The sequence below is a fragment of the Hydra viridissima genome, unplaced genomic scaffold, assembly GCF_058129835.1.
Source record: "Hydra viridissima isolate aposymbiotic clone 2 unplaced genomic scaffold, HvirCarnegie_v1 scaffold_12, whole genome shotgun sequence".
Taxonomy (NCBI): domain Eukaryota; kingdom Metazoa; phylum Cnidaria; class Hydrozoa; order Anthoathecata; family Hydridae; genus Hydra; species Hydra viridissima.
In genome coordinates, this window is record NW_028324311.1 from 9,373,837 (window position 1) to 9,393,068 (window position 19,232).

General features: G+C 27.6%; 2 protein-coding genes across 8 annotated transcripts in view; both read left to right on the forward strand.

Moving 5' to 3' along the window:
- LOC149881131 (uncharacterized) overlaps positions 1-19,232 on the forward strand; it is a 132,342-nt gene that overhangs the window by 36,344 nt on the left and 76,766 nt on the right. The gene's annotated exons all lie outside the window — the stretch shown is intronic.
- LOC145194232 (glycosyltransferase 1 domain-containing protein 1-like) overlaps positions 1-19,232 on the forward strand; it is a 45,399-nt gene that overhangs the window by 8,246 nt on the left and 17,921 nt on the right. For 6 of the 7 annotated variants that reach the window (XM_090068128.1, XM_090068133.1, XM_090068129.1 and 3 more), the window contains 8 exons: positions 2,322-2,373; positions 2,615-2,654; positions 2,888-2,943; positions 3,879-3,908; positions 4,039-4,108; positions 6,377-6,426; positions 14,167-14,210; positions 14,679-14,799. In XM_090068128.1, the coding sequence (XP_089924254.1) occupies positions 2,322-2,373; positions 2,615-2,654; positions 2,888-2,943; positions 3,879-3,908; positions 4,039-4,108; positions 6,377-6,426; positions 14,167-14,210; positions 14,679-14,799 (463 nt within the window). The remainder of the gene's footprint in view (positions 1-2,321; positions 2,374-2,614; positions 2,655-2,887; positions 2,944-3,878; positions 3,909-4,038; positions 4,109-6,376; positions 6,427-14,166; positions 14,211-14,678; positions 14,800-19,232) is intronic. The other variant, XR_016445423.1, reaches the window with a different exon arrangement.

The following is a 19,232-nucleotide window of genomic DNA, read 5'->3' on the forward strand; positions in this document are numbered from 1 at the left end:
CAAAAATTTGGGAAGCAATGTTATCAAAGAAATGTTTAACGTTGTTAAAAATGAAAATCTAAAAAATAAATTTGAAGACAATAGTTTTAAAGTTATCTTAAATAAGTTTAAACAAAAAAAATTTTTTTTTGAGAAAAAAAGTGGGTTCTGTTGAGACTATAAAAGTCTCAACAGAACCTGATAAAGAAAAAGAAAAAAAATTAGAACAAAGTTCCACTTAAATGTTTTTAAAGCTTTTCTTATTATATTGAATATAAATTACAGAGAGTCTGGTTTTAAACCATGTTACTTGATTAAAGTTTTTTTTGTTAGTTTAGTATTAGTGTATGTTGATCATGAAAAATATTTTTTGGAGTTTTAAATTGTGTGTTAATTGTGTGTGAATTACCCTGTAAAAAGTTTTAGAAAAATTTAAAATAGTTCTTCAGTATGAGGGAAATGTTCTTTGAAATATTTCCAGTCAGGAGCATATTAAGGAGAGATTTTTTTGGGTGCTAAAACACTTTAGAGTTATTTTGAGTGTCAAACTTCCCTCCTTCCCCTGAAATCAATCCTTTACTAAAGTTGTTTAATGATTTTTTTAAATTTATAAAAAGTTGAGCAAACGTTTTCATGTGTGAGATTAAGTTCAATAAGCAAATTATCACTAATGTTTTTGTTTACATGAATTTTATTATTCTAATAAATGAAAAGAAAAGAAAAAAAAGTTTAATTAGAATTACTTTTGAATCTTTTTAAAAAGCACACACAAATCTCTCTCCCCCTATTGAAGTTTCTTACATATTTCCCTGGTTCAAGTTAAGAATGAAAAAAAATTCTGAATCTTTATCTGCTGCCAAGAGTAAAATTTAAAAAACTAAAGACTCTAAATCATGGAGTGCTTCAGCATATTTTTACCCCTGTGGTTGCAACAGTATTTATTCTTGCAGTAGCGCAAACCTTTAATTACCAAGATATTTTGGCAACTGCCATCTAGTTTTTACACAAGCAAAAGAATACACTAAACCTTTTTGCTAAAGTAAAATTCGCATTTGCCAGTGTCAGGTAAATATCTAATTCAAATGGAGATCGCAAAATGCACGAAGTTTGGTGCCAGAAATTAAAAGAAAATACCTTGATTTGAATATTAAATATTTAATAGGTAATACTAACTGTATTAACTTATAACTGTGAATGACATCGATATATATTTTATATGTATATTTTTGATTTGGTGTTTCTATTACATAACATACATAAATCAGTTAATATTACTACTAGAAGTTCATTTTATTTGCATTTTTGATGTTGAGAGCTTTGACCGTTGTCAAGAAAATAATTTTTCCATTGAGATTTGTTTATGAAGTGAATTATCAATTGACTATCGGTTGGGCCATGTTGATGATAAGCTACATCCAGGCTTTCAAACAAAGGAACCTTTTTACCAACTCAAACATTTAACAAGACACAGGAGAATAATTACCACAATCAAAAGACAATCGAATCTGTCAGGAGAAATTGCAGGGATATTTGAAACAACTGCATCAACAGGTTATCTAGATGGTGCTTGCATTTTATTGAAAAACTAAAAAAGCTTCAAATATTTTTGTTGAACATCCTTATTAAATTTGGTATTGTTTTGTCTTTTAAAAGTTGGTTACTTCATGGCTTGTAAACAGCTTGATCTATTTGGTCACAAATAGATCAAGTTATTTAAGAATTATAAGGTAATTTAGTGTAAGTAAGTCACTTAGATCTTGAAAGATTATGCATAAGTTGAGTTATAATGAAAGGGACCCAAGGGAAGTCTGGTGAGTAAATCTTCTAAAAGGTTCGTTTCACTTCCTTTAACCCAAACATGGAAATCTTTTGTGAAACTGAACAGAATGAATAATAAATGATTAACATTCCATTTGTAATTATCACAAAGTTGAAAAAGCATGAATATTGAGTAACATTGAAATGCTTTACTATTATTACTATTATATTTTATTATATATTTACTATTATTACTATTATTACTATTATACTATTATTATTACTACTATTAGTTCTTGAGTTAATTAAACAAAAATTACAAAAAAAGCTAACAAACTCAAATTATTATTACACATACAAATATTTCTTTATGAGCATTTTTCAATGGCTCATAAATAATTATTTGAATTAATTATATTTATGACATTAAGTATCAATTTATTGTTAAAAGAGGAAAATTTAAAGTATTTGGTCCTTTTTTCAAAAAAGCATTTTAGGATTTCATGCATCATTTTTAAGGGGTTCTTAAATAAATATTATTATTTTTACTTTCTACATTATCTTGTTCTGTTTTTTAAATTTAGATGTATGATTGCTTTCACTAGCACTATGAAATTTCAAGCTTTAGAGCTGTGGGTGAGTATTTTTTTGGCAATATTTTTGTAATGTTGCTTAAAATTTTTTTGTTCATAGAGGTTTTTGTGTCTATACTCTAAACTAAAATATATTGTTTTAAGTTACTTTGAGTTATTTTATGAATAGTATTAAATATTTTTAATACTATTCATAAAATTATGAATAGTATTAAATATTTTTGAATTGTTCTTTGTAACTGAAATTACAGTAAATAAAGGATCTAGCTCATTTTTCTATTCAGCCTGACCTGAAGCCTGAAGATATTTTTATACAACCTCAAGGTACTTTACTTTTGTTGTATAATCTTTATCTTTTTACTTATTTTTATGTTATTTTTTACTTTGGTTTTTTCACAAAATCTCACAAAGATTTTTTCTTTAATACAATTAATATGATTGGGAAATCATAGCGGCACTAATGAGCATTTCCTTTTAAAAATTTCTTTTTTGTTGTTGTGTTTAAAAAAAATGGTCTTTTTTTCTGTGATTGTGTAAAAATTATTTATTTTGTCTAGGAGTGATTACAAATCCATGTTCATACACATTTAAGAAGTTGTTTTTGGAAAACAAGGTATCTTATCTTTGAAATTAGTATTTCAAAATATATTTCATTTGTTAGTATTTATTTTTTAAATGTTATTGCAAAACGTTTCTGGCATATTTTATATACTATAACTTTTCTGGCAATCATCAGCCCCAATATGCAGATCAAAAAAAAAGTCAATTTTGATATCATAAAAAAGTCTAATTGCACATCCAACAAAATCCAGACTATAGATTCTTTTACATAACCCTTGTTTAGGTTTGTATAAATGAATACAAAAAATAGGTCAATAATGGCTGTCAACAATCAGTGAATGTTCACAAAAATTGCATTCTGTATTTACTGACAGGCATTAATTTAAATTTTTTTCATGTCATTTATGTCATCATTTTCTTAAAAATTGATAACATAAATGACATGCAAAGAATTGTTTACTGTGTAAATTTACAACCACAAATGTGACACAAATGTGCACTGTGAACCTGAGAAACTTCCAAAATTTAAGTCAAATTATCACCAATATTGAAGTTTTTGTTAAAGTAACAACTTCGAAATAAAAATGCTGAAGATTTACAGTTGAAGAAAAAATGTAGAAGAAAATTAAAAAATAAATATTTGGTTTAAGTAATACAAAAAAAAAAGTTGCTTTGATTTATTCATATGTTAGGTTATTCAATGATATACTATATATACTAGATGTCTAACTTCGATCCCAAAAGTGAAGCAGTGGAAGCCATTTCTAATTCAGGCAAAAACATGCATTTTTAACTTTTATTTCGCACGTCGGATATAGCTTTTGCCCTTATTACAAATGGCGGATTCAATTTCTAAACAAAAAAGCGGCTTCACTTTTCGTCTAATAAAATCCTGCAAGTTAGACATCTAGTATATATAATATATCATTGAGGTTATTATGTTCTTTATTATGTTCTTATGTGAAATTGTTATTATTATATTTTCAGATAATATTTGCTAATGGTGTTGAAAATATGGTATGAGGATTATTATGATTGTCATTAAATTTTTAGAAATTTTTCACTGGCAGGTTTTATCCAGTGGGGCCTTATTATTATTACCCCCTGATTCTAATCTATAAATGATTTTTAAATATATATTTTTTAGAAAGTTTTTTTACTTGTTGGTGGTGTGAGGCCTGTTAAAGACCAGATGTATTTACTTGATACTTTTAATGGTGAGACAGATCTTTTTCAGTTTCAGTGTTAATATTGCTGTTACATTACTATTACCTTTACTACCATTAGATTGAAGTATTTAAATTAAAGTATAAGATATTTATAATTAATGTAAATAAAATTATAACAGATGATTGATCAGTAAAAGCCAGTAAAATATGGTTGCAAGTACTTCATGAACATGAACAGTGTTAACTTAACAATTACAGCATAAGTGACTGTATCGTGTGTCTGTACCCACTGCTTTTTTTTTTTCTTTGATAGTAAAATTGAAAACAAATTTTTTAAAAAGAAAAACAGGAAATGTAATCTGATTAATACACTATAGCTTAATAAATATATTTGATTACAATTTTACATTGTTAATGTATTTTTTCTGAAATTTACAATTATATTTTTTGTGCACAAAAGAAGGGCGGGTTGCTCTTAAATTGATACCTAACATAGTCTCTAAATTTTTAAAAAGTTTTTGAAGTGCATCTCATTAACATGTTAGTATTGATTGTATGTATATATATGACTTATCAATCAAGCAACAGCCTATTTGCTATGTTTTTTGGCCAAAAACTGGGAGTTGACAACACTTTAATTGAGCAATTGAGTGTAGATAAAATATTAACAAAATAATTGTCGTTATTTCAATAGTTATCAGATAACAACCTGCTAAAAATACATCAACCATTTTTAGAAATTTGATAGTTAGATCTTGAGATAATGAAACAAATATAAAAAAGAAATTACTCTACTATCACTTCACTGTGTTAACTTAAGAATTAAAGTGTTTTAAGCTGTTTTTAGCCCCACTTTCTTTCACTAAAAAATGATAGTTGTACATTTAACATTAAATTTGAGATTAGGTAATCAAAGGCAATTCAAACACTGCCTCCTTTAAAAAGTTTTACAAATTTAGACAATAAAGAATCTTATATTCCATTTCAAGTAATGAAGTCATAATATTGTTGGCAATCAACCCCAAAAATATGATACTAAATACATTAGTATCATAATATTGTTTATTACCTTAATAACAATACTAAGATAGTATGTAAATTTTTCTTTAAAAAACTGTTTGAAAAACAATACCTAAAAGAAAGTGTACCATGAAAACAACACATTGTAATGTCTGTTACAAAATTGATATTAGGAATCCCATTTTCTTTGGTCTTGTTGTTAATATATTAACAACAAGACCCAAGAAAATAGGATTCCTAATATCAATTTTTAAAATACTTTTACCACAATTTATCAGATTGTTTTGATGCAAAATGACCTTTTTCTTCTGCAGGACTGTTCACAAATTTTACAACACTTTACATATTAGTAAATTCAATAAAAAGTTATAAGTAAGAACAATCAGATAGTGACTTTTACTAACTAGCTGGTTTATTAATTGATAGATGGCCACTACTATCTATATTATAATATAGATAGTAGTGGCCATCTATCAATTAATAAACCAGCTTGACATTTTGCATCAAAACAATCTGATAAATTGTGGTAAAAGTATTTTGACCATTTCAAAATTCAACAAGTTATGAATTGCTTGACCATTTTCCATATTCTCCATATTTACCTCCATTAGGCTACTATCTATTCCTAAATCAGGAAAAATTTCTTTGGTTAAACAATTTTTTGTTCAATCAAGCAGTTGATGCTGTGGATGGTTATTTTGCAACCCTTGAAACGAATAATAAATATAGATATAATAGAAAAGCATTGGACTAAGTGTGTTGAGATAGAAGGTATTGAAAGATAAATTGACGTTTTTTGTGTGTTGTTTATAAGACTTAGTTTATAAGTGTTTTTGGTTGTATATTCATTTGTACAATCATAAACACTTATGTAATTGATTGTAATTGAATTTTTTTAGGTTTCACAATATTTTTTTTGAACCAAAAACTTTTTTATTAAAAAAACAAAACATTTACAATTTTTGTTTATAAAAAGGTTTTTTAATTTGAATTGCTACCTTTTTATTCATCAAAAAAAAAAAAAAAAATTTATATTGCAGATTTAATGCACTATTTCAAATTTTGAAATTCAGAGTTTTTAATTGGTTGATTTACTCTTTTCTGTTATGCTGGTAATCATTTTCTTAATGATTTCTGTTCTGAGTTTTCTTCACTGCTATCAAAATCATTTTTATTGCCCAATTCATAAATATTTAGTTCTTTTTTTTCCATTCAATAGAATTTATTGCTTAAGATTTTGACTTGTGTTAATGATAACAAAGGTAGAACTTTTCTCAATTAATATTTTTAATTCAGATTGGCATCAATCAGATCCCAATGTATGTTTAGTTATTATTGGTCCTGAAGTAAGTATTTTGATATTTTAAAAAAAAATTTCTGTAAGTTATTTTAATATTATTTCTTTTTTTTCTTAGCCCACATAGGAAATATTTACAAATTTTTAGGTATTTTTGGTTAAAGATTTTTATAATTACATATTTATTCTAGCCAGGCTCCATGTTTGACTATTTTTAGTCACCTGAGACTAAATGTTCTTGGGTACTTTTTTAAGATTTTTTTTTTGTGAGATTAAATTTGATTGCAATTAGTTAGTAGTTAGTTTCACAAATGCTAAGTTCTCAAAAACACATGCTAGAAATAATTACATTCTACATCCTTAAAAACATTTAATGCTTTTTTTTTTTTTTTTTTTTTTTTGAGTTTTTGAGATTTTATGCATTTTCTTGTTGAAAATAAGGAGGAAAGATAAGTGCCAAATGCAACTTTTTTCTCTCTTTTTACAACCATCTGGAGATTGCATTACAAGCAATTATATGTAGGGAATTTTTAGATTAGAAATTTATTTATGTTTTTTATTGCTTTTTTTTTTTTTTTTTTACAATGATTAGAGGACAAAATATGCCTAAAAGTTTTTGATAATATAAGAAAGCTTTCTTGTAATCCAAAGGTTTTAATCAGAACAATTTTGCTGAATTTTCTTTTCTAACAGACTACTTACTTTATTAAATAGGGTAGATGTTCAAGCAATTTCTACATTAAATCATTTAATTTTGCTATTGTCAAAATACTTGTGTGAGCATGTGCATTGTCTTGATAGAAAATGATATTTTTCTTTGCTTAACCAGGTTTTTTTTCACAAATTTTAGCAATCAATTGATCCAAAAGGTTAAAATAATATTCAGAATTGTTTTACCTTTTTCAAGATAATCAATAAATTTCATTTTGCATCCCAAAAAAATTGATGCCATCACCTTTTTTTCCAATCATTCTGACTTCACCTGCTTTGGAGCTGAACAATCAGCCTCAGTCTCTGTAATTTTTGTTTTTTCAATTTAAAATCACTTTTTGATGGTAGGTAAGTCATTTATGTGGTTTTGGTGGTAGATCCAAGTCTCATTCATAGTTGTAAAATGACACAAGAAATTGGTTTTATTCTGCTTAAAAGGCTCCAAATTACGCTAAGGAATTTTTTTTTGATCCAGTTTTTGTTGAATTTAACAAATGCAGTATTAAATTTCCAAACAGCTTTTTCATATGCAATTCTTTGTATAAAATATTAAGTACATGTTCATCTGAGATCCCTATGGTATCAGCAATTTCAAGCTTAGTTAAAATTGGATCTTCAATAACAAGATCATTTACTTGCTCAATGATTTTATTGCGTTGTTGCATAGTTTTTTGTTGTTCACTATGTGGTTGACAAAAATCTGTCATCTTCAACGCTTGTACAACCTTGTTTAAACTCTAAAACCCATCAACATAGTTGTAAATGAAGGAGCATATTCCTTTAACATGTTCACCATTTTTGTATGAATTTCAGTTGTTGATAAACAAAACAAAGAATTTTATCACTGCATGATATTCATTTTTTTCTATTGTTAAAAAATACCCTGAGATGTCTATTTCAAATGGCTTATAAACAAATAGTGAATTGGCAGATTGTAATAAAATTTTGTGGGTGTTAATTTGAAAGATACATTAAAAAGTCACATAATTTTAGTTCCTTTAGTGCATTAAATGTGTCCTCTTTTCAAAACCTTCCAGCCAACCTAATCTTAACCGCAAAATTTACACATCACTTATAGATTTCGATTTATTTTAATTGTCATCAATATATTTTGACAAACATTAAGAATAGAACACATGAACACAATTATTTCAATGATAATAAAATTGACTTTGTGGATGGTGAAATTAAAACCAATAATATGGTTCGTTTAACAAAATAGGCAGTGACCTTTCAATTAGAGATCTAATCCTTTCTTGAGGGATATCTTCGGACATGCAGATAACATTTTGTTGTAGCTGGTCTAGGCTGTTAGTTGGTGGATGTTGGCTTTTACTGCGGCGTCCTATTATGTTCCAAAGATACTCTATTGGGTTCATATCTGGACTTCAAGCTGGCCACTCCAAAACTTGAATATTAACTTTATTTAAGTACTCAGTAACAATATGTGCCATATGTGGTCTAGCATTATCCTGCTTAAGAAGGAATCCATCTCCAATGTATGGTGCAAAAGGTATCACAAAAGGTTCTAAAATGTCTGCTTTGTATTGTTGAGAAGTCAGATGTCTACCATCAACAATAAAAAGCAATGTGCGAGCTGTTAAAGATATTCTGCCCCATACCATCATGGAGCCACCTTCATATAAAGTGGTTTCTCGAATATTATAAGCAAAATATCTTTCATTTGGTCTTCTGTACACTCTTGGGCAGCAATCAGAACATACAAGGCAAAACCTTGATTCATCTGTAAATTAGACCTGTCCCCAATCATGTATTTCCCAATTCATATCCCTTCTTGCAAAAGCCAGTCTGTTTCTTTGGTGGTCTACAGATAATCTGGGACCAGTAGCTGCTACTTAAGGTCGTAATTTTAAAGCATGAAGTCTTCTTCTTATGGCTAACAGCACTTCCATGAACCTCAGCAAGTTGTATTTGGAGACTTCATGCAATAGTGAACCATTCTCTCAGTGTTCAAAGCATTAAAAATCTGTCCTCCACGGCATTTCTAGAGCTCGTGCTCTGCCTTGACCAAGTCTTCTAGCATGATCATTAGTCTCTACAAACCTTTTTAGAACCCTACTGACTGTTGTATGACACACTTTAAATCTTCTACCAAGACTAGACTTAAAAAATATGTGTGCATGGAAAATTGCGATTATGAAGCACATCTTAGAAATGTTTTCTTTTTGTTGTTCATGTAGATAATTAATTACTGGTGATGAATTTTCAAGTACCAAGTGATATATAGAATCTGCCTTAAATGAGCTGCATGACAGGCACCGGGCTAATAAATTTTAAAATCTTTTAACTTATCAGAGTTGATGTTAAAATAAAAAGCAAGATATTCTACAAGATGCTTGTAATCATCAAATAAAACTCTATAAAACTCTTTACTTCAAAATGCAAACTATAGATGTCTAAACCAAAAGTGAATTCTCAGAAAACCTTTTCAATCTATATTTAGTATCAGGAGCAGAAATTAATGGCAAAAATTCCTTCCATTATTTCCTAAAGTTGGAGTACAAGGGTAATGTGCACAAGTTAATGTGTAGTTCATAAATATGATGTCAACACATTAATTAAAGCAGTGGTTTCTTTAAAATTCTTGTTAAAATCATTATTGGTTCTTCCAATCTGCCTGTATTTGTAGCAGTAGTGTCAGTACAAATTGCAAAAACCTGGTCAGGTACTTCAAAATACTCCAACAGATTTTGTATACTAAAACCTGATTAAGTGCTTTTCTAGTGTTACTTTGTACAACTCCAAGAAGAAGATCATCTTCACGCCAAAATTCCAAGCTTGTTACAGAAACAGCAATTCGATCACTGGTAATTTTCTGCTTCTGTTTTTCTTCAATATGGCTAACTATTTTACCATTAAAATGGAGAACAAGTTATTTACCTCTTAATTCATCTCTATAAACTTCTTGTATTTCAGTACTTTTGAGTGCTGCAGTTTGATTGCATTTCTACTGTAGAGTCTCTCTATTTAATTTTAGATCTTTCATTTCTACGCCTAAGTATTTGATTACACAAGCAATAAACATAGTTTGATCTCTGTAACATCCTTTTTTTTACACTTAAAGGTGTTGTCGCTGCTATGAGACCATCTCTGGTATTAACATTTTGATCAATAATGGAAGTTGCATGTGTTTGTTTTTCTTTATTCATTTTAGAAAATTTGGATTTCAATGGAATTATCTACTTTCTGCTTCAAACTCATCTTTAGAATCTTTAGAATCAAGATAAAAAATAAACTATAAAGGAGTTTTTTTACAAATGCTTGATAAGGAGATAAACAATTTAATAAAGCAAATAAATACCTGATTCTAAACAAATCCTTCCTTTTTTCCAATTGGGTTCCATTTCCAGACCATAATCTGCAAAAAGACACTTATTGACTTTAAGGCATACACCGATATCTTCAATCTCTATTATGGATTCAAAAGCACCATCTGCCACCATTTTCTTCCTGTATATATCTCTCCATTCTTCTTTCAAGGCTTGTTTCTAATTCTTTATCTCTAATGTGACAAATGAACTGAACTCTTTCATTTCACTGATCTTTAATGAATGAAAGATCTTCAATTATACTCTTTTTGTTTCTATGCATAGCAATACTCTGAGGGATTAGTTCTTCTATATTTGCTTTTCCAATATCAAAAAGACCTTCCATTATACCCTAAAAAAATAACATGTAGTTATATCCCAAAATACTCTGCACATTAAGTCTTAGTATAAAATATCTTTATACAGATCTACATATATTACAAAATAATGTTATACATCTTTACTTGAAACTCTATAATTTTTTGTTCTCTGATGTCTATCTTCCAAGTAGGTTTTTCTTGTTGTACCATTAGCTGCCATTTTTTGTGAAGTTTTACAAATTTTTCATGAATTTTTTATTCAGAAATTACATAGTTGCCAAATCCCCAGAGTTTCCAGAGGTTTACTATTTTGCAGAGCAGACAAAAGTTTTCATTTTATTGCTGTCATGTAGGGTTTTCTTTGCATACCAAATCAAAATTTTTGCCAGTTGCACATGCAAAGTTTGTTTTAAAGCTTTTAAATTGATTTGACCTAGAACTAGTAAGATATTGGTAATGTCTTAAAACTGTTCCATTGCACAGTGGGCCAGAATTCACTTTTACTGGACAAAATTCGTAACTAATTTAATATTAGAGCTATATTCACTAAAATTAGTATGAGTACTAATATGATGTCTGCGCTTTTTATGAAGGTAATATTTTTTTATTTCGTTGCTATGGATACCTTTATTTTGCTTAGCAACAACCTATTTTTGTTATCTGCAGATATTTTATAAGTGCTATATTCACTAAATTTGTCATGAGTACCAATATGAAATCACACTTCTTACAAAAGTGATAATTTTTTAAATTTAGTTGCTATGGATACTTATATTGCTTAGTTTCCGGATACTCTCCTTAGTTACAAAGTGGTAAATTGATATTTGAATATTTTATCGGATTTTTGACCCACCTATATTGAATAACAATTGAGTATTTAGGTAAATAATGTTTTAGGAATATTAAAAGCAAAAATAGTGCAAGAAAACATTGTCAACTTTAAATTGCATCAAAAAATTATAAAACAATAATATCGTTTGAACCTTCCCATCAATCATTGTATGTTCAATAATACAAATTACTTCAATAGAAGATCTACAAACCTCAAATAAAATCATTCCCAAGCTTTCTATCTCACTTTTAATGTACTGATCTTCTTCAATCACAGATTCCTTGGATTCCATTTTGTATGCAAATCTTATGGGTCTACAATTGCCTGTGGAGGACGACTTTTGATTTTTCCAAATAGGCACCTTTTCGTTGCTGTTGTTAAATCCAGTCAAATCTAATGGTACTACACAAGTAATAAATAATGATTCTTCACGCTTTAAATCTCTGTTAATGTCGGGTTCTGATAAAACTTGTTTATAAATACTTTAGCCAGTAGCACCATCAAAACCAGCCTTACACGTTAGTGTCATTGTTTTTATTGCTTTGTCGTTCAATATCAAGTGCCTTAGCACAGGTTCCCGAACTGCACAGATTCTTATCAAAGTATGAATTATTAAATCTTTTAAAGGAACTGAAGCTGAATAGTCCTCCACTGTTATGTTTGCAGGATAACATTTCAATTTTGCATCTCTGACATCATTGTAAGCAGGGTAAATATTATATTCTTTCTCCAAGGCTCTGCTTCGAACCAATTGATAGGAAGCTTTTGTCAGACTTGCATCAATTATTAAAGCCAGTGCTTCGTCTGTTGAATATTTAGTTGCTTTATCTGTATTTGAAATATTTAAAACGTTCTTGGCAGCAATAATAATAGATTCATCTCTAAATTTTTTATTAGCAGCAAAAAATAATTCATTGGATGAATGAGATTCACTTAAACAAGATACACGCCGTTTTTTAGTTTTATTAGAACTATTATCAAATGCAACTGGTTTTCGACCACGTCTACTTGCAGTTGGTTCATTGTCTTTTTTGCTGACAATTAAATATTCATTAAGCCAGCTTACAAACTTCTTTTCAAAATTTTTGACAGTATAGTTTGCAGATTTCGACTTTTTTTTATACAAGTAAACAAACCGTTGAACAGCATGTCTAAAATCAACGTCTTTAAAATCAGCAAATTTTGGTTGAATAAATTTTAATATATCTTCAGAAATATATTGTTTTGAAATACTAAGATTGTTTTTTTGGAGAAAATTATGAATGTCTAAGTTTAATAAAACCATATCTAAATTATTATTGTAACAAGTATTTTGTATTTAAAAGTTTAATGTTATAATATATATGCCGTCCGGACTACTAATACTTGTTATTAATTAAGTTACTACAAGTGTTAGTAATTAAAATTAAAAGTAATTAAATTACTGTTAGTGTTAGTAATTAAATTACTAACAACTACCGAAAATATGTTGTTGCTATGCTATGCAAAGTAAGGTATCCTTACTAACCAAAAAAAATAATCTCATAAGAATTATGAATCTCATTTTAATACATACCCCCAATATTGTGTACTTAGCACATGTAAAATACTGTTAAAACAACGTTAATGTAAAAATGAGTTGTTGCCATGCAAAATTTAGTACCATAGCAACCAAGTTAAAACATATATAAAATCTGAATGGGGATTTAAGGGGACGAGCAATCAATTAAAGCTCAATTGAAGCATCATATAGATCAAATAAATATAAGATAATACATGGCACTATAATTATTAGTTATAGTGCGGCAAAAAACAAATTTCTTAAGGAATTTTTTTTTTAATCTGTGATTTTCAAAGTATAACTGAGATAACATGCTATGACAAATTTATTTCACACATTTGGTTTTTCTTATCTCTAAATACTCTAGAATAACATGTACTAATTTTTTGTTTCAAAAACGTAGATGTAATTGAAATATAACACAACGTTGATATCACCGTTAATTACTTATTTAAATTTTTTTTTTTTTTTTTTTTTTTTTTTTTTTAATTTCAATATTCAAATGCTTAGAGTCCTGGTAACTAAGGGATTTAATATAAATAAGTTATCAATAAATTTCTCCTAATATATATAGATACTAAAATTAAATAAGTTTTCAAGATTAGACAACTAAAATTTTTCCCATTTTGTCCACTTACTGGCCCACTGTGCATTGGTAAGAGCTGATAAGGTGGTAATTCAGAAATAGGTGATTTAAGTAGATACAAGTGTCTTCTGACATTTGTATTTAAGTTTATATATATATATATATATATATATATATATATATATATATATATATATATATATATATATATATATATATATATATATATATATAAAGTTCATTTTCAAGACATGTAAATATTCTCACTGTATTTTCTATTCAACAAGAATCAATAACATGAAAACTACTTTTAAATAAAATCTTAAAAAAGATCCTGTTACTTTTTTTTTTTTTTTTTTTTTTTTTTTAGAGAACTTTGATATCCTGAGGCTGCTATCCTCAAATAGCCTATTAATAAAATGGGTTATAATTCAATAAATTTTTTTTTTTTTTTTTTTTTTTTTTTTTCAGCTAGATATGCACTACTTTCTGAAATGTAAAGAAAAAGTTGAAAGGTCGGTTGGAAAAGTTTAATAAATTTTCTTATCTTACAAATTTTGTTGTTCTATGTTCTCAATTAAGTATGTATTAATACTATTTGTTTTATAAATCATGTTGCATAAATTAACATAATTATAATATTCAAGACCATCACTATCATTATGATTAAAAGACTTGTAAATAGTTTTACAGGTTTCTAATTGTTATTTTACTCTTTAACTATTATTATAATAGCTGTTGTTAATGTTGTTGTTGTTGTTATTATTATTATTATTATTATTATTATTATTATTATTATTATTATTATTATTATTATTATTATTATTATTATTATTATTATTATTATTATTATTATTAATATTATTGTTGTTGTTGTTGTTGTTGTTGTTGTTGTTGTTGTTGTTTTTGTTGTTGTTAATATTATTGTTATTATTATTATTAATTGGTATTCATTTTTGATGCTTTTCATTTCTTTTAATTAGATGCTCTGGTGTTTTCATGTTCTCTGCAATATCATGCTGTTGTATTCATTCCTTAATTACACAAAGTGTTGCAGTCATTAATTCTTCTATTAGTGAAGGGATGTCAGCTGTTATTCTAGAAGTATGTATAAATGTTTTTAAAATTATGAGTCTTGTTTTTTAATATGTTTTCCTCCTAAGTTATTCTTTTTTTAAAATTTTTATAATTTTTTAAATTTTAAACATTTAAGTTTTATAAGACATTAATCAATTTTCATGTAAATTTTAAATTTAACCAACTTTAAATCATTTATCAAATAGGAATGATCTTAAATTGTCAATTTTCATTATGTGTGTTTGTGTATGCATACACAGATATACACATACATACATACATACATACATACATACATACATACATACATACATACACACACACACACACACACACACACACATACATACATACATACATACATACATACATACATACATACATACATACATACATACATACATACATACATACATACATACATACATACATTTATAAAATATTGTCTTGTTTAGAAATAAGTCAATAATATATCTATTAACCCAACTAAAGAATTCTAGCGTTTTCTCATTTTGGAGAAAATGTTTCAAAGAACATGTTTTAACAATTATGTGCAATAAAATTACTTTTAAGCAATTTAACTATTGATTTAATTTTTCTAATAGTTTATGTGAATAGTAAATTTATTTTAAACAATTCTTTATATAAAAGGTAATGATGTCTTTAAACTTTAACAAAAGTAATTACATAAAAAAAGTTAAGTAAATTAAAATAATATTTTAAAAAAAAAAAAAAAAAAAAAAAGGGCAGTGAAAACTTACTGGAAATGTTGTTAATTTAGGGTTTTTTTTTTTTTTTTTTACTCACTTTTTAACTATAGACACCTAACTAGACAAGTTCTTGTTTTGGTTCTCTAGACATCTGTATTATTTTTTATTTATTCTCAGTTTTAATTTTATTTTTAATCAATTGTTCTCTGGTAATTCATTTTTTAATCAAGCTTGTTAACTTCTGTACTACATCTGAAGTGACATTTTCAATCAATACTTGATTCTTCCAATTAATTTTTGAATTTTTTTGACCTCTCCATTTCTCTTGTAGATTAAATTTTTTAAATAACTACAAAAGTCTTCAATTGACTATCTCAGGACAGTTGGTTAGATTATCTTTTTTAAGAACATAATTGATAATTTCACTGTCCAACAAAGCAGTGATGGTTTTCACATAATGATCCAAAGTTATATCAGGTCAAAAGACATTATTGTCATCAGGATATTGTTCTTAGAATCAAAGTAGTTTCAATACAATCTTTTTTGTGAGTCTTTTTGTTAGCTGAATAGTTAGATTGCTTGAATAATGATCTAATCATAGGTTTGTGACTATTTGAAAGCCATAACATTACTTTACTTTAAAATTTAGCTTTTTTTTTGTACTTAAGGTCTAGAGGAGCATTCTTTGAGTGACTGGAGAAATACCCGTTATCCCAAACAACTGTTTATTTTTACAAAGTGAAATAAGATTCATCATCTAAAATAAAGTTTTTGTTAACAACTTTTTATATAAGCATCTGCATTAAGTGACAGCTTTATGATACTCAGGCTATATCACTAATGATTCCCAGTTATGTTACTTGATCTTTGCGAATCTATGACTGAGTGGTCAAAATTTTGAATTATTTGGCTCTTTTTCTAATGGTTACTTTGGGATTATGCTAAAAATATATAATTTCAGAACTATTTCTACTTTAAATTGATTATTCATAAACAGTTTTCTGTGTGTAATGTTATTTTTGTATAACTTATACATGTTTTCATGCATCCAGCATCTTTGATATCTAAAGAACAACTTTTTTTTTTAATGCAATTTTTTTTTATAATTGCATACTATCTAGCTTACATAAACACTAAGGCATGTTTTTATTTAAATATTTGCATATAAACTATTGTATTTTGTGAAGTTCCATTTTTGAGGGAACACCTAATAAATAAAATGGATTGGATGAAGTCAATTTGAGGTCTCCAAATGTGATGATAAGAACTTAGAAGACTTTTTTCATGAAATCTTCATTAATTTTAAAAATAGTTTTAATTTCATTGAAGTTGTAATCTCAAATTTAAATTTGAGATTTGTCTGTAAAGTTATTAGAGGGTGTCCACGCCTCCTAAAAAATCCTAAAATATCCTAATATTCGAAAAATATCCTAAAAAGACCTAATTTCTCCTAAAGTATAGATGATTTTCTCAAATATTCCTAAATTCTCCTAATTTATTTGTCCTGAGTATAATGCATAAACTATTATCAGCCAATCAACAATAAAGTTATTGAAAAAATTTAGACTTAAAGTTAGTATTGTTGTATACTGGGAGAAAATAAGTTACTCAAATGTATATTCAATATTTTTGTTACATTTTAATAATTTAAAATTTTTATTCTATTAAAATTTAAGTTTTTTTTTCTTATTTCTGTCTAAGTTCTGAACATCAAAACTATTTTTATTAAAATTTTATTTTAATTAAGTTGACCTAAAATAATTTTGTCTTTTCAGAATAGAAAATGTCAGTCAAATACAAAACTAAGTTTCAAGATTATTGGTTAAATGACAATAATTATAAACAATGGGTACAAAAAAAAGTACAACATCTGCCTACATTATCTCTGCTTTCTTTGCTAACTGCAACTCTGCAACAAAGATAATAGAGTTATTTACTGCAATGTTTAGTGATAGTCAAATAGCTAAACAATTTTCTTGTGGGAAAACAAAGTGCACTTATTTTGAGTGCTTTGGAATTACCCCATATTTTAAGGAATTTTTGTGTGAGACATTATCAGAGCTTGATCAGTTTATTTGCCAATTTGATGAATCTTACAACCAAGTTGTCAAGAAGAGTCAGATGGATTTGCATGTTAAATATTGGGACTCCTCATTAGAGATGGTAAAAACAAGATATTTCAACTCTGAATTCTTGGGAAAAGCTGCTGCTGTTGATATTATGATAAATTTCCGTAAATGTATGAGTGGTTTAGAAGAAGATCAAATGCTCCATGTTTCCATGGATGGTCCAAATGTTAACATGTCTTTCCTCTCTAATTTGAATGCTAAGAGAAGTGAATGTGAACTCAGTCAGTTAGTATCAATTTGATCATGCAGCCTTCACACAATTCACTGTTCATTCAAGAATGGTGCAAATGCTTCAGGATGGAAATTGAACAAATTACTGTCTTCATTGTAAAAGTTATTCCATGAGAGCCCTTCCTGTTGTGCTGATTTCAAAAATCTTACTCAAGCTCAGTCTTCAGACTATGCTTTACAGTTCTGTAGCCATCGTTGGATTGAAAATGAGAAAGTAACAAAGAGAGCTATGGAAATATGGCCCAAGATTATTGTGATTATTGACTTTTGGAAAAATTTACCGAAAAGTAAGCAACCTGGTCAATGTAAGCCTGGGCAAAATACTAGTTATGAATACCTTACTTCATGCTATAAAGATGTGTTAGTCCCAATAAAGTTACAATTTTTTAAGGAAACTGCAGAATTGTTAAATTCTTTCTTGTTAGTTTTTCAAACCGACAATCCTGACACCTTTTCTTGTGGAAACACTTCAGAATTTACTGAGACTAATTTTATCAAAATTTATCAAAAAAGAAGTTTTGTCTGAAGCATCTACAACTTTTAAATTATTAAAAGTTGATATCAGTGATGTCAAAAGTCATGTGTTGGTTGCAAATATTGATCTTGGGTTTGGAATAAATTATGAGTTGCATCAACTGAAATCTAGAAAAAAAGTTACTGATGCACAAATCTATAATTTTAAAGCAGAAGTTCAACAGTTTTTAGTTACAATGTGAAAACATGGTTGGAAAAAGTGCACTAAACTCATGTTTTGCCACTTATTATGTTTATTACCTTTGTACATGGTGGAATCTCATGAAATGTGTGAACTTTATATTGACAAGTTGTTGCTGAAATTAGTTGCTTATAAAAATGTATCACCTTCAGCTGCTGATTCAGCCAAATTGCAGTATTCACAATTTTTAACTACTGTTGTGAAAGTGAACAAGGAGAAATTTCTTGGGTTCAAAAAAGAAAGTGATAGATTGGATTCTTTTTTAGTTCAATATAATATTGTCCCATGGCCAAGCACAAGTAGAGCATGGATTCAGTATAAATGACCAAATTTTGGATAATATAATGCTGATACTCTTGTTGCACAGAGAATTGTACATGACCACATGTGCAGTAAAAATATAAAATCATCCCAATTGGCTATGACAACTAAACTTATGGGAAATGTCAAGGATGCACGAAAACTATACTTTAGCAGTCAGAAAGAGAAGTCCCTGAAGACCTTAAAAACTGACCATGTTACTAAACTGAAAAATTTTAATAAAGAGATTGCTAGTTATAATGAACAAATTCACACCCTTGAAGGTACCATACTTCAGTTCAGATATGATGCAGATGAGTATGCATTGCAAGCAGAAAAGCAGAAGTCATTGATACAAATTAAGTCAACAATTCT